The following is a 26,082-nucleotide window of genomic DNA, read 5'->3' as shown; positions in this document are numbered from 1 at the left end:
TAGATCATGTCTGATCTATATTTCAAAACTCCATTTACCCGCCATAGATCCATATCCTTTGATACCCTTACCTAATCTCAGTCTTGAAAATTCCAATTGGCCCAGCATCCACATCCTTTTGGGGAAAGAGTTCCAGATTTATACTACCCTTTGTGTGGAAAATAAAATGCTTCCCGTCTTTTCTAAATAGCCTAGCTTTAATTTTAAGATTACATCGACTCGATCTTGATTCCCCACCACAGGAAATAATTTCCCTGCATCTACTCTATCAAATTCTTTTAACATTTTAGACACCTTGATGAGATCACCCCTCAATCTTCTATACTCAAGGGAATACAAGTTTATGCAACCGGTCATTCATAATTTAAACCTTTAAGCCGCAGTACAAATAGCAGAGATACATTTAAGGGGAAGCTAGATAAACACATGAGGGAGAAAGGAATAGGATATACTGATGGTGTTAGATGAAGTAGGGTGGGAGGAGGCTCGTGTGGAGCATAAACACTGGCATGGACCTGTTAGGCCGAATGCCCGGTTTCTGTGCTGTGATTCTATGCAATAGTAAATTCTGGTGAATCTGTGCTGCACCCTCTCCAGGGCCAATATATCCTTCCTGAGGTGCGGTGCCCAAAATTGAACAGTACTACACATGGTGTCTGACCAAAGCTCTATACAACATGTGCGGTGGGCAATCTACAAAATCGCTGCTTTCAAAGACTTAAAGGAACTAGTTAGTCAGACATGTAGTCCATTATCCCCTTCATATCATGCGTAAAGTTCCAAGGTTCACATTATAGCCGGCTCAGGTCTGCTTTGCAAAAAGACAACAAATAGTTGGGAGCGAGCCTGGATTACAAGGATAGCTTACATCTCTTGCCAGCTTTAGTTTGGATTGTAAATAGAGCCAAACCATACTGACATCTTGAGGTTGCTCAACCTCAAAAATAGCAATCTCACCCACCTCTATGTTCACAACACCTTTTGAAGACTTACTGTAAAACAATGTGATATGCACACTTACAAATCCCAAAATGAAGTTGGACAAATAATTTTAGCGAGGAAAATCTTAAAAAGGATGAATAAATTGTGAGCCTTATTTGGGTATTTTGAGTACTTAAACAGCGATGGCCATTTTCTAAAGTTGGAGTTCAACCATTTATTTTTTTACTCAATCTATCTATAGCTCTATAAAGATGGCTGACTGAGAACCAACTTTAAATGTCCTTAACTTTTTGTAAATTTTGCCCAGACCTCAAGAAAATGAAGTAGGATTCCTTTTAGTAATTTTTAATGTCCTACTATACTTTCCAGGTCAGGTCATTTTCTTAAATGTAGAAACTTGAAAAAGCCTATTACATGTTGTTACATTCCAAAGCAGCTTTGGGTTTTTAAGCAAACTCCTAAAACAGTTTCACTTTTGGTGGTAAGGGATCAAAATGCTACATCTGTATTTTTGAATACTTTAAAATTATACATTGTGGCAAGTGCCAATCTTTTTGCCTTAACTTTTGCAGGAAAAAAAGTTAAAAGGTGTTTTAGATCAATGAACAACTTATTCCTATTGCAGTTAAATAGTGAAATATCCCATGGCACTTCACAAGGGGGAAATCTGATATTAAGGAAGGAAAGGGAGAAGAGTTAGGGGAGATGATTAAAGATATGGTTGAAAAAGTAGGTTTTTAAAAGGATATGTGAAGATGGAGAGTGGAGGGGTTTGGGGAGAGTGGAGGGGTTTCTGGAGAGAATGAGAAGGTGCAGGGCTGTGGTGACATTGGTAGTGGGTAAAATGCTAGAGTCCATTATAAAAGATGTAATAGCAGAGTACTTGGAAAACAGTGACAGCATCGGACAAAGTCAACATGGATTTACAAAAGGTAAATCATGCTTGACTAATCTACTGGAATTTTTTGAGGATGTAACTGATAGAATAGATAAGGGCGAACCAGTGGATGTGGTGTATTTGGACTTTTAGAAGGCTTTCGATAAGGTCCCACATAAAAGCGTGCAAAGTTAAAGCACATGGAATTGGGGGTAAGGTACTGACTTGGATAGAGAACTGTTTGGCAGGCAGGAAGCAAAGAGTTGGAATAAACAGGTCCTTTTTCTGAGTGGCAGGCAGTGACTAGTGGGGTACCGCAGGGATCAGTGCTAGGACCCCAGCTATTCACAATATATATTAATGATCTAGACGAGGGAACTAGGTGTAATATCTCCAAGTTTGCAGACGACGCAAAGCTGGGTGGGCGTGTGTGCTGTGAGGAGGATGCAGAGAAACTCCAGCATGATTTGGACAGGTTGGGTGATTGGGCAGATGCAGTATAATGTGGATAAATGCGAGGTTATCCACATTGGTGGCAAAAACAGGAAGACAGATTATCTGAACGGTAATAAATTGGGAAAAGGGGAAGTGCAACGAGACCTGGGTGTCCTTGTGCACCAGTCGCTGAAGGTAAGCATGCAGGTGCAGCAGGCGGTTAAGAAGGCAAATGGTATGTTGGCCTTCATAGCGAGAGGATTCGAGTACAGGAGCAAGGATGTCTTGCTGCAGTTGTACAGGGCCTTGGTGAGACCACACCTTGAGTATTGTGTGCAGTTTTGGTCGCCTTATGCTGAGGGTGTTCTTGCCATGGAGGGAGTGCAGCGAAGATTCACCAGACTGATACCTGGGATGGCAGGAATGACATATGAAGAGAGATTGGGTCGATTAGGCTTATATTCGCTAGGGTTTAGAGGAATGAGAGGGGATCTCATTGAAACTTATAAAATTATAACAGGTCTAGACAGACTAGATGCAGGATATTCCCGATGGCGGGGGAGTCCAGATCCAGGGGTCAGTCTAAGGATAAGGGGTAAGCCATTTAGGACTGAGATGAGGAGGAATTTCTTCACCCAGAGAGTGGTGAACCTGTGGAATTCTCTACCACAGAAGGCAGTTTAGGCCAATTCATTAAATATATTCAAGAAGGAGTTAGATATATTTCTTAAGGCTAAAGGGATCAAGGGATATGGGGAGAAAGCAGGGACAGGGTACTGAATTTGGATGATCAGCCATGATCTCATTAAATGGCGGAACAGGCTCAGGGGGCCGAATGGCCTACTCCTGCTCCTATCTTCTATGCTTCTATGTTCACGGCACCAATGGTGGTGGTGAGGGGAGAGAAAAAAACACACACACATAAAAAGTTAAGCCTCAGAAGAAATGCATCTAGCTGGGAAGTAGGCCTGGAGGTTGCACGGGAAGATTGCACACAAAAAAAGGGAGTGAATATTAACATCCAAAAACGGGTGGGTTGGGGTTGGGGGAGATGTTAAAATTTTAAACCTGACCCCAACCACCTACTTCCAGGTTTAATGGAGGTGGGACAAGGGGCAATTTAAATATTTTAATGAGGCCATCACAGCCAGTGGCCGGCTGGCTTTTCCAGGCCTTGGGAAACCTGGCGGCTGAAGGGAGGCGAGGACAGCTTCGGGGAGAAGGTACGTGCCTTTACAGCACTACTTGTGGGCCAGGAGGAGCAGGAGTGCTTCTCCCCAGCCCCCCAAGCTTCCTCCCCATACAAACACCCCAAGGTTCGGGGACAGGACCCTCTACTGCTCACGTTCCCCCCCCCCCCCCCCAACTCCCCCCGGGTCATGGATCAGACCTACCTACTCCTGCGGCCTGCTATGTAGTCCTCCCCGCCCGGTTGGAAGCGAAGCCTTTCAACCAGGCTGACTTCTGGGCAGGGAAATTGTCAAATAAAAAACATGCACACTGTGAAGTTAAAACTTCACAGCATGCAGGGAAACCTGGAGATCCAGGTCCAAAACTCTGTCGCCCTACCCTCGGTCTACGTAATCCATCCAGGCCAAGGATTTTAAAATCAATGCATTAGGTAATAGGGAGGCAGTAGAGGTAGAGACTCATCGGTGAATGAGGTTAGTATAATCCCATAAAAAAGTAAGCTGGAGAAAAATCTGAACACAAATAAAGGTAGTTGGGGGGGGGGGGGGGGAAATCACAAAGCAATAACTCACACCATTGTGAACACAAGTGTAGTAACTATTTTATAAACAAAGAGCTTACATATGTACACTTTTTACAGTACAAAAATTGTCAAATGTAACTCACAGTATATCATTGCATATCAACATTACATTTGGTCTGCCCGCGGGGCAAGAAAAATCCCTGAAATGCTGACTTAAAATATATTTATGTGTGTACATATATAAAAAGGGACTGTCACCAAGATTAAGGATTAGGTGAAATGATGTCCCCTGAATGTCAATTTATTGATGCAATCTGGTCCATTTTTTAACCACGTACCTGGAGATTTTGGTTCAAATTGACAGCAAAGACTGAAAGAAGTTAATACATTGTTTCTTCACAAATTAGAAAAATGTGCTGCATGATTTTATGGAGGGGCGGGGGAGCGCACAGTACCTTCCTACCATCAAATCTTTGGAGAAGAATTAATAAGGCATTTCACTAGAGTTGCGATTCAACATTTGCTGTGAGCAAGAATATATTCTTTTAAAATGTATTTCTGTAAGATTGAAAGCTGATTGTGCAGACATGTGCAGACATGATTAGGACATTTACAAAAAAAGTTGGTTTACAAAGATTTGCGTAATTTATACAAAATAATGGAATCAATGTGCTCAATGTACACATTCTGTAGAAAAATAAACAGGACTACAGGTTTGTCCTGTACAACTCTGATTACATGTCATCATTCCTCAAGCAACTTTAGTGAAACACTTTGCATTACAAAAGCATTGTTTAAAAAGTTTTATAGCACCTCCATCATGCTAATGTCACATGCAAACTGCAGGGGGAAAATAGTCAGCATCACTTGCTAAAGATGTATTAATGTACACATTTTTTCCCTACAGAACTCTCCTATTATATAAAGCTGGTTCTCTTTGTATATAAACAAATTGGTGTTTCACATATCAACCTCTCGGTACTCAAATACATATCAAATGTGGACAGAAGCCAGCCATAAAATAAATAAAATGATAATGCTTTAAAGTGTACTTAGCTTTGTAAAAAAACATTTTAAAAGGGAAGTTTGGTATTTCTATTGATGATAGGATTCCCTTCAGGGAGAATAAGAGGTCAGATTCAAGGCCCACATGCGGTTCTTTACTGGTGAATGTCACAAGTCCAATTTCCCATGTAATTCAAATAGCTGAAATCAAATTCAAATCCAAATTTTGGATTTGCTAAACTGGGTCAACTCTCGGGGGGGGGGGGGCGCGGGGGAAGAGAGAGAAAGAGGAGAAGAAAAGAAAGGGAGCGCAGGCGATTGAGTAGATACCCAAAATCATTTCACGCTACATGCCTACAAATACCATGCAGGCAAAGCGTAGTGACTTTGGAATTTTATGTTGGTGGAACAATAGTCTGAAGCCGAAGCTAAGTTCCTAGAACAACCTTATTGGCTGCCCAATGGCATCTTTTGCTGGTTGAGCTTCTAGATGTGGTGACTCACTATTGCAAGATACTCCGCCTGATATTAAACCAGATGTCTCTTTTCTTACAAATATCTGTTGGGATGATCAAGGACTGGCATTGTCAGCAGCAACGAAGCAATCTGCAATACATATTCGTCCTATTTTTCTTTGAAGGAGGAGAGGGTAGTAATGGTGGGTAGAAAAGAACATTAAAATGGGAAGTTTTTAAAAATCTAAAAACACAAAAATTGAAAGATACACACATTTTTAAATGTCTCCATGTTAGTTGGTGGGTGTAAACATTTGAAAAGCATTTCCGAATGCTTTGAAATTCATATTCCTCAATTTGTACAGAATTAATGCAAAACATTATGAAATATCACTCAGGTAATTAAATTAAATTCAACACATTTACAAAGGCACCAACCATTATTTGCTCATTATCTCCATCACTGGAAGACAAAATCCACTAGTGAATGCAAAATTCATCTTCAAAATAAAAAAAAGTTAGCACACGTAATATATATATTACAATTCAATCCCATATGTTTAAAAAAGCCAGTGCAGATCAAATAAGTCATAACCTTAATTAGTGGAAAGGATATTCATGCTGTAAACCTTTAATAGCTGCCATCGAGACTGGAAGAATTGTGCAAAAACTAGGACAGGCTTATTGTTGTATGGTGAAAAGTTATGGCTAGAATTTAAATAAATTCTGCTGCGTGTTCGGTTTATAAAAAGAGAGATCAGGAACACTGTCCAGGTATGCTAAAAATTGCCATGGTAAACAGACAGAAATTTCCTATTACATAACTGCTGTTGACTTTGAAGCCCCTGATGCACTGAGATATTGTTCAATGCATTAAGGCTATACTGTCTTTGAGGTTGGATTCACCAGTTGGTAAGCATCGGTTTGGAAGACCGAAGTGCATTTTGATGACAGGATAAGCACCACTACAAAAAAATATATAGTGTGAAGATTCCACCCCCCTCCCCCACCCACATAAATTAGTAAAAATAATGTGCATATCGAATCCCTGCAGTACAAATGTAATAAGTTCAGTTTAAAAAGTCCTCTGCTTTAACGATCAGTGACTCCATCCCATTAAATGACTTGCCTTAGCCTTTTCTGTCATCCGTCGCATTCTTCCTGACCTCGATGTACCAAGATTTAGAGGTTCGTCAGCTGGTACAAAGCCATCATCATCAGAGTCATCATTATACAAAACAGTCCTTCTGCCTTGGTTTCTAGTTCTAATTGTAGAGCATTTATGCAATCGATCAACACACAATTCATCTTCATCAAACCAATCATCCAACAATCTTGCCCGTTTATATCGGTTTGTTGGCGTGGAAAATTTTAAGCTTTTCCTCCTCCTTCTTCTTCTTACTCCTACTCTGCTTTTTATACTTCCTTTTCCTGTTGTCTTTCTTCTCACAACCTTGCTGTAATCATGATCTCCTTCAATGTGGTCTTTATCTGACCCAGAACCAGATTCTGACCCGCTTTCAGATCCTGGGCTAGATTTGGCTGATGGATCGCTGACTAATTGTGCAATATCTTCCATCTCCTCTTGGTTTGGATTCTCTGAACAACTTTCCTCTGAGTCACTCATCAATTTCCTCTTTGTAGAAGTACGCATTCCATGGCCGTTAACTAAAGGACCATTCGAGAATTGATCTGAAAACAAAAGACCATTTGCAGTAAAATATAAAATGCCTATTTAGCTTTAATGTTTTCCATGCCTTTAACCTCAAGATTATAATCATCTTATAATTTGGATGTCTTCCAGAGACTTTTCCTTGCACCTCGCGCAAAAGGACGAGCTCCATTGTTAAGCCCACACTTTCTATGTGAAGTGACCTGATGCAAAGTATTGGAGGATGCAGTGTTCCTTGGGTGAATAATAAATCCCCGAAGCTTACTTTAAATAGTATGAAATGTCTCATACTCTTCTCATCTTTCAAGACTGGCCATCAACACTCAGACAGTACACATATCTCTGGCTATAAACTATGAAACAATTTTATCAAGATTAAACAGAAGCAAGAACAAACAAGCAGATCTCACTAGTTGTAGTAAAGTACCTGATTTTTCACCAGTAATTTAAACTCTTTTCAAAAACCTTAATCATTCTTGTAATATGTCTTTGAGACAAAGCTTGTATGTGAACGGAGATATTCAAAGTGTTCCCACTAGCTCTAGCTGATTTAACTGCCGAACAAAGCAGAAACAACAATTTGCATTTTTATAGAGCCTTTAATGTAGGAAAAGCACTCAAGAACACAGGTGTAATCAAAAAATGGACACTGAGCCAAAGGAGATATTAGAAAGGGTGACAAAAAACTTAGTCAAAGATTTTTGTTTTAAGGAGGGTCTTAAAAGGAGGAGAGGAAGGTGGAGAGGTAGAAGAATTTAGGGAGAGAATTCTACAGCATGGGGCCAAGACAGCTGAAGGAAAAGTCATGCAATGGTGGGGCAGAGGGAGAGCAAAGCCAGAAGAACTAAAGTTTGGAAGAGGTTGTAGGGCTGGATGAGGTTAGAGATAGGGAGGTTTAAGGCTATGAAAGATTTAAATACAAACATAATCATTTTAAATTTGAGGCACTGGGGGACCAGGAGCCAAAGTAGATCAGCGAGGACAATGACAATGGAGGAGCACGATTTGGTACAGAATAGGATACATGTAGCAGAATTTTAGCTGAGCTAAATTTAATGGAGGGTGGAGGAAGGGAGGGTGTCCAGGAGACAGAGAAGATGTTTCCATGTGGCAGAGAAGATAGTTACTAATAAATCCAATAAAGAATTCAGGAGAAGCTTATTTACCTAGAGAGTGGTTAGAATGTGGAACTTGCTACCACATGGAGTATCCGAGGTGAAATCTATAGATGTATTTATGGGGAAGCTAGATAAATACATGAGTGAGAAAGGAATAGAAGGATGCATTGATAGGGTTAGATGAAGTAGGATGGGAGGAGGTGCATGTGGAGCATAAACACCGGCATAGACCAGTTGGGCAAATGGCCAGTTTCTGTGCTGTAAATTCTATGTAGAAGAACAGAGTAGTAGTGGCAGATGAGATGCAGGCATCCACTGCCTGGAGGATTAGCACATTTATTTCCTGTTACAAGGTCTAGAGATTTTGACTTCACAGGGCCCGCTTATAAAAGGAAATCCTTGCATGCACAGGATTGTCCACAGGAGTCACTAGCTAGACCTCACAGGGTATTCTGCAGGGACTCTTGTGACTCCTGTGGATAATCCATCACAAACAAGGATCCTTCCCTTTTATGGAGATAGCCACTAGTTGAGATTTTGCAGTCATGGCGGTCTGCACTAGAGTCTATCATAGAACATGTGGCAACTCCTTAGGAGCCTTATGCAGGTCCCAAGTATAATGGCAGTATTTCTAATGAATGTTCAGACTGCTGCTGTGAAGGCTTTGGGATCCAATCTAGAAGATGCTTTCTTGTCTGGCTTCAACATGTTGGGTGAATGGATTGAGAGCCTTGAAGCAGGGATTCACAGAACTCATTGCTGACCAGAGATCTGCTCCCACACAGATCAGTAGATATGCTGAGGGTGTGGCAAGCAGTAGGGACATGCCTGGAGTTGGCAACATTGAGGTTGGTGTCTTATAATAATGCCACATTCAACCCATCCAGTATCTAGGTGCAAATGACAGTTGCTATGCCAGAAAATAGGCAGGACCAGTCAACCACAGCACCAGATGATGTTGCTGAATCATTTAATATAATTTCACAAATCAACACAAGGGCCACAAAAATGTAGTGCCAGAAAAAGACAGTTGTGATTTTTTTTTTTTTTTTAAACAAATTAAATATTACAAAAGTACAGTGACACTGAGCTGGAGAATCTGAAGATGGTTCCATGTTGGTTTGTATTGCGCCTGTTGTCTCCTGCATTGTGTCGGGAGCAATACCATTATAGAAAGCCCGGACTGGGATATCTGTACTAAATGGCAATATATGCTTGGGAGGTGAATAAACATTTAGAAAAACAGACCACTGGAAGATTCTCATTTTGTTCCTTCACCCATAAGAAACACCTACATAACTGGCAATCCTTGAAATACGAGACAGAGATTTATTTTCTATTACCTTGTTCTACAGGGGTAGATGTGTTCCTGGTTACTTTGGTACTTCCAGGCTCTGAATCACTTCCAATCCTATTCTGTGCATCCCACTCAGGAAGTGGTTGCACCTGTGGATGCTCAACCTCATCATTTAGTGGTCCTGGAAGATCATCCGTTTCTGAAGCTGGAAAATTTAAATCGGTCAGCATACCTGCAAATTCGCTAGTGTAGTTAGAAGGGCATGAATACAATTGGTCTCAGAGCTAAGGAGGGAGGGAAAAATGTATCCAGGAAAGAAAAGGGCAAAAATTAGCAAGAGATTAAAAAAAAAAAACTTGGTTATGCATTTTCAGTAGGCAAGCAAAACCTACTCGTCCATGGGCTGATTTTCTTTCCCTGTGAGGAAGGGACCTACCTCCTCTGTGGTTCCTCACTGCAACACAGCCAATGTAGAGCTCAGTAGAGTAGGACAAAAGAACCTCCATCCCACCACTTTGGCATGCCATCAGACTTTTTTTTTAAATTCATTCACGGGATGTAGGTGTTGCTGGCGAGGCCAGCATTTATTGCCCATCCCTAGTTGTCCTCGAGGTGGTGGTGGGTGAGCTGCCTTCTTGAACTACTGCAGTCAGTGTGGTAAAGGTGCTCTTAGGGAGTTCCAGGATTTTGACCCAACCAAGATGAAGGAACAGTGATATATTTCCAAGTCATGATGGTGTGTGACTTGAAGGGGAACTTGGAGGTGAGGTGGTGTTCCCATGCGCCAGCTGCCCTTGTCCTTCTAGATGGTAGAGGTCACAGTTTGGGAGATGCTGTTGAAGAAGGCTTGGCGAGTTGCTGCAGTGCATCTTGTAGATATTACACATTGCAGCCACGTTGTGCTGGTGGTGGAGGAAGCGAATGTTTATGGTGGTGGATGGGATGCCGATCAAGCGGGCTGCTTTGCCCTGTATGGCGTCGAGCCTCGAGTATTGTTGGAGCTGCACTCACCCAGGCAAGTGAAGAGTATTCCATCAGACTCCTGATTTGTGCCTTGTAGATGGTGGAAAGGCTTTGGGCAGTCAGGTGGCGAGTCATTCGCTGCAGAATACCCAACCTCTGATCTGCTCTTGCAGCCACGGTATGTGTGTGGCTGGTCTAGTTAAGTTTCTGGTCAATGGTGACCCCACCCCAGGATTTTGATGGTGGGGAGTTCGACAATGGTAATGCCATTGAATGTCAAGGGGAGGTGGTTAGACTCTGTCTTGTTGGAGATGCTAATTGCCTGGCACTTGTGTAATGTGAATGTTACTTGCCACTTATCCGCTCAAGCCTGGATGTTGTCCAGGTCTTGCTGCATGTGGGGACAGACTGCTTCAATATCTGAGGAATTGCAAATGGAACTGAGCACTGTAATCATCAGAGAACATCCCTACTTCTGACCTTGTGATAGAGAGGAGGTCATTGATGAAGCAGCTGAAGATGGTTGGGCCTAGGACACTGCTCTGAGGAACTCTTGCAACAATGTCTAGGGGCTGAGATGATTGGCCTCCAACAACCACAATCATCTTCCTTTGTGCTAGGTATGACTCCAGCCAGTGGAGAGTTTTCCCCCGATCCCCACTGACTTACTAGGGCTCCTTGGTGCCACGCTCTGTAAAATGCTGTCTTGATGTTGAGGGCAATTATTCTCACCTCACCTCTGGAATTCAGCACTTATGTTCATGTTTGGACCAAGGCTATAATGAAGTCTGGAGCCACGTGGTCCTGATGGAACCGAAACTTAGCATCGGTAAGCAGGTTATTAGTAAGTGCCGCTTGATAGCACTGTTGATGACACCTTCCATCGCTTTGCTGCTGATTGAGTAGAGTAGACTGATGGGGCAGTATTGGTCAGATTGGATTTGTCCTGCTTTTTGTGGACAGGACATACCTGGGCAATTTTCACTTTGCTGGGTAGGATCCAGTGTTACAACTATACTGGAACAGCTTGGCTAGAGGCGCGGCTAGTTCTGGAGCACAAGTCTTCAGCTAGGATGTTGTCGAGCCTATAGCCTTTGTTGTGTCCAGTGTGCTCAGCCGTTTCTTGATATCACGTGGAGTGAATTGAATTGGCTGAAGACTGGCATGTGATGGTGGGGACCTCAGGAGACTGTGAAAGATCATCCACTCAGCAGTTCTGGCTGAAGATGGTTGCAAATAATTCAGCCTCGTCTTTTGCAGTCACGTGTTGGGCTCTGCCAACATGGAGGATAGGGATGTTCATGGAGCCTCCTCCTTCCGTTAGTTGCTTAATTGTCCACCACAATTCATGACTGAATGCGGCAGGACTAGAGCTTTGATCTAGTCCGTTAGTTGCGGGATCGCTTAACTTTGTATGCTGCTTCGGCTGTTTAGCATGCATGTAGTCTGGTGGTGTAGCTTCACCAGGTTGGCACCTCATTTTCAGGTACGTCTGGTGCTGCTCTTGGCATGCTCTTCTACACTCCTCATTGAACCAGGGTTGGTCGCCGAGCTTGATGGTGATGGTAGAGTGAGGGATATGTCAGGCCATGAGGTTAAAGATTGTGGTAAAATACAATTCTCCTGCCGCTGATGGTCCACAGCGCCTCTTGGATGCCCAGTGCTAAATCGGTTCTGAACCTATCCCATTTAGCACGGTGAAAGTGCCACACACATGGCGGGTGTCCTCAGTGTGAAGACATGACTTCATCTCCATAAGGACTGTGCGCGCTGGTCACTCCTACCAATACTGGCATGGAGAGATGTATCTGTGATAGGTAGATTAACGAGGATGAGGTCAAGTGAGTTTCTCTCTCATGTTGGTTCTCTCACCATCTGCCACAGGTCCAGTCTGGCAGTCATGTCCTTCAAGACTCGGTTAGGTCAGTCAGTAGTGGTGCTAACGAGCCATTCTTGGTAATGGATACTAAAGTCCCCACCCAGAGTACATTCTGTCCCCTAGCTACCCTCAGAGCTTCTTACAAGTGGTGTTTAACATGGAGGAGGACTGATTCATCAGGTGAGGGAGGGCAGTAGGTGGTAATGAGCAGGATGTTTCTTTGCCCAAGTTTGACCTGATGCCATGAGACTTCATGAGGTCTGGAGTCAATGTTGAGGACTCCCAGGGCCATTTCCTCCTGAATGTATACCGCTGTGCTGCCACCTCTGATGGGTCTGTCCTGCCCGTGGGACAGGACATACCCAGGGATTGTGATGGTGGAGTCTGGGACGTTGCCTGCTGGGTGTGATTTTGTGAGAATGATTGTCAGGTTGTTGCTTGACTAGACTGTGGGACACATCTCCCAATTTTGGCTCAAGTCCCCAGATGTTAAGTGAGGAAGAATTTGCAGGGTCGGCTGGGCTGTGTGTGCCTTTGTCGTGTCTGAATTCGATGCCTAGGTCGAAGCGGAGTGGTCTGTCTGATTTTATTTTTGTTGTACTTTTCTGTAGCCGTTTGATACAACTGAGTGGTTTGCTAGGCCATTTCACAGGGCAGTTAAGAATCAACCACATCACATCACTGTGGGTCTGCAGTCACATATAGGTCACACCGGGTAAGGACGTCAGCTTTTCTTTCCTAAAAGGACATTAGTGAACCAGTTGGGTTTTTACAACAATCCGATAGCTTTATGTTATAGACCATAACACTGTGTAACTGAAGTAGCCTTACAACAGTTGTATGGCTGAAGTCAACTGCACACTAAACGGGTGTAGAATTGTGAAAGTTAAATTAAAGAAATGAGACCTCAATAAAAGAGAATAAATTTGGTTGTGGCAGAGGTTACTATGTATAAAAAAAACTACAGTGGAAGCTGCTTAGATTTATCAGTTTGCTGCTGAAAATGGTCTTGTTAACTGCTTTTAAAAAAGATCCAGGCCTAGAAATTGGCCTGAGGCACCCAAGCGGCGCAAAGTTCGCCTGGGCGCTGGAATTTGTGCCGCGATCACCGCATTAGCGATCGCCGCAAATTCAGTTGAAGTGCCCCTAGAGGGAGATGGGGCGCGGCTCGAGGCGCTCCGCGTCCCTCTTAGGGCGCTGAAAGTGAATTTCGCAGCGCTACGTGCCACAGCGCCACACGCTGCGGCACAGCACGCTGCGGTACTGCAGGCCTTCCTCCCACTGTTAAGGGGGAGGGGCCTGCAACAGCGCGAGCCCCGATCGCGAGTGCCGGCAAAAGAGCCTGGCACCAAGGGGAAGTGCCGGGCTCTCGGGAAACAGCCGGCAATGCCGCCCGGGGGGGGGGGGGGGGGGGGGGGAGACCAGGAGGCTGGGGACGGAGCTGCTGGCAGGCGGCCACCCCGCACCTCCACCTTAACTTGCGCCTCTGCCGGCGCAGCAAGGTCCCGTGAACCGGGCGCGGGTAGCGAACGGCGCTACAGCACCGTTCGCTACCAAATATCGCGATCGGGGCGCGATCGGGCGCTGCGCACACCGATGACGTCATCGGTGGTGGCACAGCGCAAAAGGCTAACGCCACCATTAGCGCCCCTGCTGAATATCGCGGGAGGCGCAGCCAGTGGCACTACAGCCACCGACTGCCTCTTTAGGCGCTAACAGGTGGCGCTACTCACCCAATTTTTCCCCCCCAATGTTTAACCTTGCTTTTCTTTAAGCACAACTGAAAATATGCTAAGCATTATAAACTGTTGCTACACTAAAGCTTATGGGGAATTAGTGCCACCTTCATAACAATTTCAGAGGCAGCCATTTAACGCCTTGTGCCATTACCAGTGCCAGCTCTACTTTAGAACCATCTCGTTTAGTCTAATTTCCCAAAAATATTTTCCTAGAAGTGCTCATCAAATTCCTTACATTATCTTTAGTTGATTCATGTCCCTCTTCATTCTCAGTATCTCCTTCAAGCACTTCTTGGGCCTCCACCATTTTAATTAGCCCTTCAATCAGGAGGTTCAATCTCGTTTTTTTTTTTAAATTACTGTGCCCTAGTTTTGAGATCCATTTCCACCTCCTCTGTCCTGCACTTCCATTTTAACTAGCATTAATGCATGGAACTAAAGGCAGGAGAGTAATATAGGAACCCTCAACATCCTGCTCATTTAATTGGCACTGATGCATAAAATAATGTTCATGATTGGGCTTGACTGCATCTGTAGGACAAACTTCCTACTTTAGAAGTGTACAAATGAATCATCTGCTGATAGTAACTGAAATTGCAACCCTGGGCAAATTCTGACTCTCACCTGGAGATGATCTTGATGAAATGGCTCTAACTGAACAGGATGGCGAGGTATTCACGTATGCTTTAGGTGGAGTATTTGCTGGTTTGTGCTCTAGGCTAAAAGACAAGAAACAGAATTTTAAGTGTTAATTAAGAAAAAGTAAGTGATAATTCCAGTATAAAGAAAAGCTTCTTAAGTGCAGCTATTTTCAATTAGGTTTCAATATTGTAGTGAAATGGCAAGGATCGTTTAGTACAAAGAGTGTTTTTGCGCACTACGTCAATCCAAAATAGCATAGATACTTCAGGTTTAAAAGTGAAACTGGAGATTAACAGAGCAGGATTATTCTTTACTCAGCTGAGAATAAAACTGCCACTAAAGAGAACCTTCCTGAGGATGTTATTACTTTCAGTTTCTCACACAACTAGCCACACATGAAACTTGGAAATATGTGAATCAATTTTTAAAATGGCCATGTCTTCCTAACCCAAACTTATGCTGCAACCGAAACTTTCAAATATTAGGCCGGAATCGGTGGTGGGTCAGGTGGGAAAGCTTTTTTTTTTTTTGACAGCGGCTCGGGACCCCACTGTCAACCCGCCACCATGTGTAAGATTTGAAATTTTCAGCAATAATCACGCAAGAAAACCAGATAAAATAAGACTGTTTATTGACCAAAGTAAGCTTGCACAGAAAAACCTTTGATAAAAGGGCATACAAAATGGCCGCCGGGCCTCATGATCAGTTTTCTGGACCATTTTATTTCTGTTACTGCAAGCCAGACAGGCTTGTGGATTGAAGACAGTAAGCCCGCGAAAGCCAGTATCTGGGAACCGAAACTCAGGGAAACAGCATACATATTCAATGGATTCTAAGTACAGGAGGGGGCCCATCAAGATATGGGCGGACAATGCAAAAACACTTATACCCATTTATTGTACAAAGGAGAAACCGTTTAACAGCCATCAAGGAAAATCTCCGGACCGATCAATATGCGAACCGAGTCGCGGTGACAATGTAAAAGACATTAAAAGACATTATCGGCCAGGAAGGCCAGTTAAGTTATCACCGGCTCCCGTTACAAGACAAAGCGCCCCTGCAGAGATTTCTGCCCGCCAAAATTAATACAAAGACAGGACTATGATTTGGCGGGAGATAAGACTGTCCCAAAAGAGTATAACTATGGATTGAAAGTCCATCTAAGAAAACTTCTACTTCGACTTCTACTTCGCTTCTTCTTGGACAACATCGACTTCGGAGTCATCGACGGAACGAACGAAAAACGGACGGTGCCAGGATCGGCGCCTCTTCTACCTCGGTAGCTTTGGAATCGATGAAGACGCTTCGTCTTTTTAAAGACGCTTCGGACGGACAATTTCGGTGAAAAGACAACGTGGTCGGTGTTCAGCCAGACAAGGCTCGGTGACGACGAGGGTGGCCCGGGTACTGGGGTCGGGAGATCATCGACGACCCAGGCCGAAGGAGAAGACACCCTCAGGAAAACCGATGATCCAGGCCGGAGAGAAAGGACATTCCGGGCCTGACACTTCCGTGTCTCAACATCCCAACGGGTTGTTGGTCTGCTCCATGAACAAAAATCGACAACAGACTTAGGGGACCTTCAACCTTGACGAGCGCTCATCGAGGCTGTGTCTACCCCGCCGCCTCGAGAGAGAGAGAGAGAGAGAGAGAGAGAGAGAGAATATCGACTGCGCCAGAAGTTTCCAAATCCACGTGACGACGGAAAGCGGTGCCAAAAGGCTGCGAACCCCCTTTTTCGCGATTTTGAGAGTGGTGAGCATGATCCCAAGTTCCCCAGGTCGAAACTTAGTTTAGGTATAGGGGAGGGAGTTAAGGGTAATCGTAATGTGTTTTCCCTTTTTCGATGTGCCGTGTGTTCCCCATTTCCATAGAGTCAAGTTCATAAATTTGTGCATGATTGTAGTTACTTTAATCTGTGCCTATGACATGTATTTTGTAATGCTTCAAACTGTTTAAAAAATAAAAGCATCCATTTCGTGCTATTCAACCTGGTCTATTGAGTCCTTTCTCTGCACTACAGTTCTCTGCATCTAAGTCCAAGGTCTAGAACTGTAGGGGGAGTGGGTCGAACCACTCAAGGGTAATTATTGCACAAAGCCTGGCAGGAGACCAGAATGAGCAAGGGGAACCCCCTACAGAAATGGCGACCACGGCAGGACCTTGGCAGCAGGAAAGTAGTGTGTTAGATCAAGGTCTGAATAAACGAAATGTGATGGATGAAAGAATAGCAGATTATGTTTTTGGGAAGGTAAACCTTACAAAACAATGGATATCTGACCTATTAAGGGATAGGCGCCCACTAGACGCAGCCATCAAGTGGACAGAGGGTAAAGAGCATAAGAAATCTGTAGAAAAGGCGGTCTGGCTGATGTGCTACAAGAAGCAAGTCCAGCTTTTGGACCAGGTCGTTGCAGCACAGACAGCCCAGATCAAAGGATTGCTTACAGACGTAGAGGAAAAGGTTGCGGGAGGTCAAAAACTGATTCAGCGCGTTAAGCGATTCAATCAGGAACGCCACTCCATAATTCGCTGCCACGAAACCCGGGTAGAGTATATAAAATGTCAGGTCATTGAGGCCAAGGCCAGTGAAGGTAGAATGAGAGACAGGTGTTTCCGTCTAGCTAAGCAAATAAAGGCCCAAGAGGAAAAACTTCTGGGAGCCAGGGCAGCATATAAGATGGCCATGGAGGATAGATCTGAGAGCACCGACCACAGCGCTTGCCGCCGGGAGCAAGAGGACCTGAGAATGGTCCTAGCCAAGGCAAACGGGTTGGTGTGTCTCATAAATCCACCAGCGAGCCAGCTATTGCTAGCCAAGGAATCCAAAAGACCGATTCCACAAGAGATAGTTCGGAAACCAACCCCCGAACCCTCTGCGCCCCCTGCTTATGATGAGTCTTGGACTCCGGGGAAGGAGACGGAGACGGTAGAGGAAGAGATTCCTGAGGTAGAGCAACACCAGATAGTAGAGTCAGGGCCGGCGCCGATGTGTCCAACTAGACACCGGAGGCTCGGTCCAAATGAAGACAATGGCGATGACGGACCCCTTGTGAATCAGATCATAATGCCCCATAGCGCACGACAGCTAAGGGAAATGATAAGTCACATCCCAAAACTCTCCGAGTCAGGAGATCCCTCCGTGCATTTCAGGGACGTGGAGCAGACCGCAGCAGTCAATGACTGCGACGGGGTTGAACAGTCTAAAATGCTGCTGTTCTCCCTGGACAGCTCGCTCCTCCAGTGTCTCCCTGACGAGAGCAAGAGAGGGCACAGGGACTATGAGTTGCTACGGGATGAGATCCTGGAGATTATAGGAGAGGGGGACGGAACTCCGTTCCTCCGTTTAGAAAAGACAGTGCAGCTAGAGGGAGAACCCCCACGGGTTTTCGCTAGAAGGTTGTGGCCCGTGTATCGGCGCAGCTGCCCGGGAGGACCGGAACGGAACGCGCTAAATGATGAACAAAGGGCTCATTGGCTTCGGTGCCTGGTAGCAGGTTGCTTGCCAGTAGTGAGGGAGCAGGCCAAAGCATGGTTTGACCCCACTAACGCCCGCTCCACGGAGGAACTAGTGCTTGATCAGCTCACGATCAGTTACCGGAACAACAAGGGTAAGAAAACGCCTGTTGTAAAAGGAAAGGTGCATGAGGTGAGACCCACAGCTTCTGCTAAAAAGGAATGGCATCAGGAGGGAAATCGCCCTCCCCAAGCCAACAGCAGTTGTTACGGGTGTGGGAAGGAGGGTCATTGGCGCAAGGACTGTAGGAATCCATGGAAGGATAAGAGAGAGAGAGCGTTCGCTGCAGCCCAAGCCCGAGCCCAAGTCCTAGCCCACGGCCAGATCATTGTCCCAACACCAGTCCAAGTCCAAGCCCAGACCGCTGCCCCAGCACCAGTCCAGAACCCAACCGTAGCCCCTGCCCCAACCACCGGGGGTGGTGCGGTTGTGGATCCCGCTGCGATCAAGTCAGTCTTGGAGACTATGCGGTCTCTGATGACCTGGCAGGGGAAGGTAGCGGTCGCCAACAGCCCTATCGCTCCCGAGACCCCAACCGAAACTCCTAAATGACTGACGCCTGCGCAGCCCGTCTACCTGTGTCCGCTCCGCTATGACGCCTGGAGAAGACCTGTGGTGGAGATGGAGGTGGAAAGACAAAAGGGTAGTTACCTGTTGGATACGGGAGCTTCGTGTACCGTGATCCACACAGATAAACCTTTTGCCTCACCTCTGTCCACCCAGGCTCCATACTTAGTAGCGGGTTTCACAGGCAGAGAACAGGCTGGCGCGTACTCCCTCCCGCTCTCCATTCAGTTGGGAGCACTCCACACCACATGGACGTGCATCCTATTGAAGTGGAGTGAGGGGGGTGGAAAAGGCATCCTCGGGGCTGATTTCTTGGTGGAACACGGGATCCTCGTGGACTTGAGAAATCACTGTCTCTGGGGAGCCGAGAGCGGTTTAGGTAAGGTAGTCGTTATCCCAGGGAAGGAAGAAAAGGGGGCCCTGTGCACCATGAAGCCGTCAGGAGGTTACGATCTCGAGCTCATGGTAGCGAACGTCCCAACGGACTTGCAGGCGTGCGTGTCGGAAAATCTGACCGCGTTTGCCACCCACAAGCACGACTGTGGGAGAGTCACTGGGTTTGAAGTCAGCGTAGACGGGGACCCCATGATCCGACCCCAAAAGCAGTATAATTTCCCCAAGGAGGCAGAACCCGACATGGAGACCGCAATATCTTCGTTGGTGCAGCAGGGCGTATTGAGAACAATAGCCACTCACGTGAACTCCCCATTATGGCCGGTAAAGAAGCCGGACAATTCGTGGAGAGCCACGGTGGACTACAGAGTCCTCAATAGTAACATCCCAGCCTGCGCGCCCACGGTAGCAGCAGTTGCAGACCTAATAGGGAGTATTCCAGCATCGGCGACCACGTTCACGGTGCTGGACATCTCGAACTGTTTCTGGTCCATTCCGCTGCGGCGGGAGGATCAGTACAAGTTTGCCTTTACTTTCAAAGGGCAACAGTACACTTGGAACTGCTTACCACAGGGTTTTCACAACAGCCCCAGCATTTTCCATCAGTGCATGGCGGGGAGTTTAAAAGAGTTTAGCCAGCCCAACCAGATAGTACAGTATGTGGACGACCTACTCCTGTTCACGGACACAAGGGAGGAGCACGGCCCACTATTAGCCGAATTGTTGGAACTGTTAGAAAGGAAGGGTTTCAAAGTAAACCCGAAGAAAGCCCAGATCGGCCAGCAGGAAGTCAAATTCCTGGGTCTGGCCATCCGCGCTGGAGAAAGAGCCATAGATAAGGCCAGAAGGGAATCAATACAAGATCTGCCGATCCCCAACACAGTAACGGGTGTAAGGTCCTTTTTGGGATTGACCGGGTACTGCAGAGATTTCATCGAGGACTATGGTGCCACCGCAGCCCCGCTACTTCGACTCTTACACAAGGGAGTCGAGTGGTCTTGGGATGAGGGGTGCCAGGCAGCATTCGAGAAGTTGAAAAGAGATCTGCAGACCGCGCCAGCCCTAGGGGCCATAGATGGGGGAGAGGAGTTCTTCCTGGAGGTAGCCGCTAGTGGGGACAGCCTGAGCGCAGTGTTGCTCCAGGAGCGGCACGGCAAGCTGAGACCGGTAGTTTATTCCTCCAGGGTGCTCACGGATGTAGAGAGGAGTTTCTCCAATTGCGAACGGCATCTCCTGGCCACGCATTGGGCTGTGAACAGATCAGTGATCTTCACAGGAACCTCTCCCATCACGCTCCTCACCCATCACACCCCCACAAAGATGCTTCTGGATGGGAGGATCAAGGATGGGACAGTAAGCAGCGCTCGGATTGCGTGCTGGACCCTCCTCCTTTCCCAGATGGATCTCAAAGTTAAAGGCCTCTGCGCGCCAAGGTTCGCAGCCAACATGGCATATCCCGGGACAGCCCATCGGTGTTCCGTATGGGAGGTCAACATAGGCTTACGGGCCGGGATACACCCCACAGGCCGCGAAATCTACGTAGATGGTTCTAGCACTGTATCTGCTGGCGAACGACTCACAGGGTGTGGAGTTTATGACCCTGCGGCAAACATTGCCCTGGCAATTAAGCTCCCCAGCACGATGAGCGCACAGCAGGCTGAACTGTCCGCGGTGGCGTACGTGGTTACCCACCCCGAGATTTTCCCAACCCCATACACGATTTGCTCAGACAGCATGTTCACATGCAATTCGTGTACAGAGTACCTCGCCATCTGGTCCCGACGCGGATATACCTCCGCGGACGGGCGGCCTTTAACAGTTAAGCCCTTGCTGGAAAAGATCCTGGCAGCTGTGGGAGAGGAAGGGGAGTTGTTCATCCATAAGGTGAAGGCTCATTCCACCACAGAACCCCGCAGTCAGGGCAACCAGCAGGCGGATGCGCTAGCCAGGGAGGGTGCCCGCAACGGCATTCTCTGGGACCCCTATGAACCCGGACCCGTGGCGGCGATCCAAGGCAGGGAGGGAATTCCAGGGAACACAGGGGTGACACCGCCCCCAGACCTAAAGACCGTCCAAACCCTGGATCCCGCCCTAAAAACAGTCCTAAAAGCCATCACAGAAGGCAAGCAGGTAGAGGGTCCGAACAGTACGGCAGCCCTCACAGTCAAAGAAGGCATGCTGTTCCGAGAGGAGCAGTGGGTTGTGCCGCAGCAGCACCGGAGGGAATTCCTGCAACTGGCCCACGAGGGTCCAGGAGCGGGACACCCCGGGCCTGAGGTCACCTGGCACCGGGTAGAGCAGGCGGGATGGTGGCCGGGACTTCGGGACGATGTCCGCGAGTTCTGCACAAGCTGTCTTGTGTGTGCTGCAAACAACCCAGACCCCCACAAAAGGAAGGTGCCCATGGGGCACATCAGGAGGGTAGAGGGACCATGGCAGTCGATTCAGGTCGACTACATAGGGCCCCTGCCCGCCGCCCAGGGAGGCTATAAGCACTGCCTTGTCCTGGTAGATGTGTTCACCAAATGGGTAGAAGCTTTCCCGTGCAGAACAGCTACGGCACTGGGTACTGCTAAGATCTTGATTCGGGAAGTGTTCTCACGGTGGGGACTCCCCCGTTTTGTAGAGTCCGACCAAGGGAGTCAGTTCACCGGTCAAGTAATGCAGAACGCCCTCATGCTCTTGGGCATTGAGGGGAAGTGGCACGTAGCATACAATCCCCAGTCATCCGGGATTTTTGAACGCATGAATCGGACCCTCAAGGAAAAGCGGAGGAAAGAGACAATGGGCTCGCCCCAGAAATGGGCGGAGGTCCTGCCTTTAGTCCTCATGGGGATCCGAGCCAGCCAGTCCAAAAGTACGGGGTATTCCCCGCACGAATTAATGACTGGAAGGATCATGCGAACCCCCACCCATGTACTAGCCCCGGTGCTCACTGAGGGCCAGCTCCGAGAGGTGAAACGAGACAAATTCGTCCAAACCCTTTTGGAGCGCCTGAAACAGATTTATGGGCAGGCGGCTGGGAACATGGGAAGACAGCACCAGGGAAATAGACTGTTACTGGAACCTTGTAAGCAACAAGAGTGGGAGGAGAGAGGAGACAGAGTGAATACACACGCTGAAGATGGGCTGCTGAATTTTTAGTGTTTTTAGTGTTTAAAGTGGGGGGAAAAAAAAGGTTCATTTCAAGTTTAAAAAGGTTTTGAAGTTAAATTTAGTTCTAGTTAAGTTAGTTTAGTTTGTTTCGTTAAGTTTAAGTTTAGTTTAGTCTAGATTAAGTAAGGAAGGAAAAGACCACCAAAGAGACCACCAAAGGAAAAAAAAAAAAAACCAGAGGAAATTAGAAAAAAAAAAGCCAAAGAAAAAAAAAAGAAATAAGGGAAAAAAAAAATATACAAACCAAAGAACAGCGGCCGCACGGGGCCACAGCAGCAGCAGAAGCGAGGTGACTCGGCCGCATCGGGAACCGAGGCGCGAAGGCCGCACGGAGACGCAGCGGCAGCCGGAGCGAAGAGACTCGGGGAGGCCGCTTCGGGAAACGAGGCGAATCGGGGAGGCCGCACGGAGACGCAGCGGCAGCTGGAACGAGGTGACTCAGGGAGCCGAGCGGCGAACGAGACACGGCCCGATCGGCGGCCGCAGTCCAGCACCCGAGCGACGACCGCAGTCCAGCACCCGAGCGACGGCCGCAGTCCAGCACCCGAACGGCGAACGAGGCACAGCCCGAGCGGCGGCTGGGCTAGAAAGCCCGGGAAAGGCCCGAGGAGCCAGGCCCAGAGACCTCTGAGGAGAAGGGGATCAACCAGAAGGCTTCCAGAAGCAAACCAAGACTGTGAGTACAGGGCCCAGGGAGGGAGACTGAAGCCAGGGAAAGGCCCGAGGAGCCAGGCCGAGACAGAGGCACAGAGACCTCTGAGGGGGGAGGGGAACAGCCCGAAGGCACCGGGAAACAGCGGCTCACAGACCCAGACCTGAGAAGGGTGAACCCAGAAGCCGAGGCCCAGGGACCACGGGGTCGGAGAGGGGGACCGGGAAAGTTCGCGAACAGGGAGAGGGAAACACCAAACCCGGGGCCCCAGAAAAGCTTATTCTAAGATCAACAATACTTTACCAAAAATGAGCGAATCAGAAGATCCACAACAGCCCCGCTTCCAGATTCCCCCCAACACCGCAAAAAAAGCTATAAAAGCGATCAAGCATGAGCAGATGAGAGAAAAACCAGAAACACTTTTTGCTGACTGTTACAACAATGGGACAAAAAGTAACCTCATTTTCTACTCAGATCAGCCAGTGGCTTGGATCACAGCAATAAAATCACACTATACCAATGTTAAGCTAGAAAATACCGCAAATGGGTCCATAATGAAAATTAACACACCAGGAGACAGTTCAACTACGACGGTCAACGCGTACAATACCGGAACAATATTAGTGCAAGGCAACCTCGACAAATTTGCAACGGCCTTCAGGACACTGAAAAAATTAACTAAGGGGGGAAGGAACAGCCCCAGAGTGGCCCGCACTCCCCCCAACATTGACAACTTACCAGGAGAAAATCTGCCTGGTCAGGAGGTGAACGAGCCACACAGTTCAAACCAGACACTAACCCCGGGGAACCACAGCCACACGATACAACTGACAAACCCCAGCATAACTACCAGGGAGGAAGCCACACATAGTCCCCCTACCATTCCCAGCTCACCAAGAGAAGAGCAGCATAGCCAGGAAGTGAGTGAGCCCTCCAGGGCCGACCAGCCTAGCCAGGAAGTGAGTGAGCCTTCCAGGGCCGACCAGACACATACCCCGGGATCACACAGCCAGATACGACCAAAAGATAAATTTAATCAATTAGAGATAGAGGTGGTTAAACTTAGAGAGGACTTCCTCAAAATGAATGACTATCAAAACCAGGAGAGGGAGAGACACAAGAGAGAGCTGAAGCTACTTGAGAACCAGGTGAATCTACTTAGGAATCAGGTGAAAGAGCTGCAGGAAAAAGAAGAGAGCCATAGAGGAGAGATAACACCATTAGACCAGCAACCAGAGGCTAGATATAAGACAAGACAGAGCCGGACGGAACGGCTGCACTCCCACACGGAACAAAAGCAACAGACACACAATACAAGGGGTGCCACACAGACCGACCAGCATACTGATTCGCAATCTTCCCCCACCACCGTGGAACCACAAGCGGGCCGCTCACAAGAGGTACGCACACACCAGACACCCCAGCCCAGCACACACACTATGAGTCCAAGCGAAAGCCACCAGACAGTAAACACAAACAAGGCTGACGTCGTAATACTCATAGACTCAAATGGGAAATTTCTATGGGAGAAAAAGCTATTCCCTAGAAGTAAAGTAGAAAAGATCTGGTGCCCAACAACAGACAGAGCCATGGGATGGCTGACCAAAGCCAGATTAGGCTCCCCCCAACACATAATAATACACACGGGCACAAATGACCTAAAGACCCAACAGAAAGAAGTAGCAACATCGCTCAGAGCAATGATTAGGAAAGCAAGCAGTACATTTCCAAACACTAGAATCACTGTTTCCACAATATTGCCGAGAACAGACTTCAACAACAACACAATTCATGAGATAAATGCCAGCATAGCAAGAGACTGCGAATCAAACCACAACGTACACCTGGCCCAACACCCCACCCTCGATGAGGAATGTCTTTACGACCACGTCCACATCCAAAGGCAAAGAATATCGATCTTTGCTAAAGCCCTGAAGGACGTCGCTTTTAACCGGGTCCATACCCAGACTCCAAGAGGACCCCCCCCCGACCACCAGAGATCAGCGGGGTACATATCAGGAACACTACAAGGACCACCAACACACCAACCGAGACCAGAGAGGATCCCCATGCAAAACAACAATATCAGACCTGCACCACTCCTGTCCCACAGGGGAATAAGACTGCTCCCAGCCAGACAGAGGGAGAGATGCACAGGACGTACGCAATACCTCAGACAGAAACAATCCATTAAGAGACAATAAGCAGATGTGCAGCAGCATCTACTTCCGCCTTATGGATCAAGGACTAATTAATAGAAAGAACTGTAACCAAATTGTATTAACTTTTGTAGACAACTGATGTGATCTTTTTTTTCCCACACTTAGACACGACAAACACGTACCACTCTTTAACCTATCATAGTAAAAGATCAAACTTAACATGAAATCCTTATATATTTCGACCTGGAATATCCAAGGTCTACGCTCTTCACTGCGAGAAGTGAAAAGTAGGACCCCAGAGTTCATAGATGAAACTAAAGACCTAGATATTATCATTTTACAGGAAACTTGGTATAAAGGAAAAGGACACACTGGCTGTCCCCAAGGGTACATTGAGCTGGTGGTCCCCTCCAATAAATTACCAAGTGTAACCCAAGGCAGAGACTCCGGAGGCATACTGATCTGGTTTAAAACAGAACTTAAGAATTACATCAAATTTATAAAAAAGGGCGAAAACCATATGTGGCTCAAACTTGAGAGGGAGATTATCTCAAACACCCAAGATGTTTACATTTGCGCACTTTATATCCCTCCAATCGATTCCCCGTACTTTAAAGAGGACACCTTCTCCAACATGGAGGGGGAAATTATCCAATACCAGGCCCAGGGGAACGTGTTGATCTGTGGGGACCTCAATTCAAGAACGGGCGAAGAACCAGACTTCACCAATAATCAGGGAAACAATTACGTTTTCGGGAATAACCACTTTGACATCCCTTCCCTTCCATACAGGCATAACTGCGACAAGCAGTCAAATACCAACGGAAAACAGCTACTACAGCTCTGTCGAAACCTGGGTCTGTACATTGTCAATGGTAGGTTCATAGGAGACCTCCT

The 26,082-nt window shown here is 46.8% G+C and overlaps 1 protein-coding gene across 2 annotated transcripts in view; it reads right to left on the bottom strand.

Annotated features, from left to right (window-relative positions):
* Positions 1-4,034: 4,034 nt before the first annotated feature.
* brwd3 (bromodomain and WD repeat domain containing 3) overlaps positions 4,035-26,082 on the bottom strand; it is a 140,614-nt gene continuing 118,566 nt past the window's right edge. For both annotated transcript variants that reach the window (XM_085995363.1, XM_085995372.1), the window contains exons 38-40: positions 14,721-14,815; positions 9,562-9,720; positions 4,035-7,120 (exon numbers count right to left, since the gene is read on the bottom strand). In XM_085995363.1, the coding sequence (XP_085851489.1) occupies positions 6,528-7,120; positions 9,562-9,720; positions 14,721-14,815 (847 nt within the window). In that variant the 3' untranslated portion in view covers positions 4,035-6,527. The remainder of the gene's footprint in view (positions 7,121-9,561; positions 9,721-14,720; positions 14,816-26,082) is intronic.

Source organism: Somniosus microcephalus, chromosome 1 (genome assembly GCF_052327205.1).
Source record: "Somniosus microcephalus isolate GS21.2 chromosome 1, FLI_Smic_1.0, whole genome shotgun sequence".
NCBI lineage: Eukaryota > Metazoa > Chordata > Chondrichthyes > Squaliformes > Somniosidae > Somniosus > Somniosus microcephalus.
Note: the sequence above shows the minus strand (reverse complement) of the source record. Positions and strands in the feature narration are given on the sequence as shown.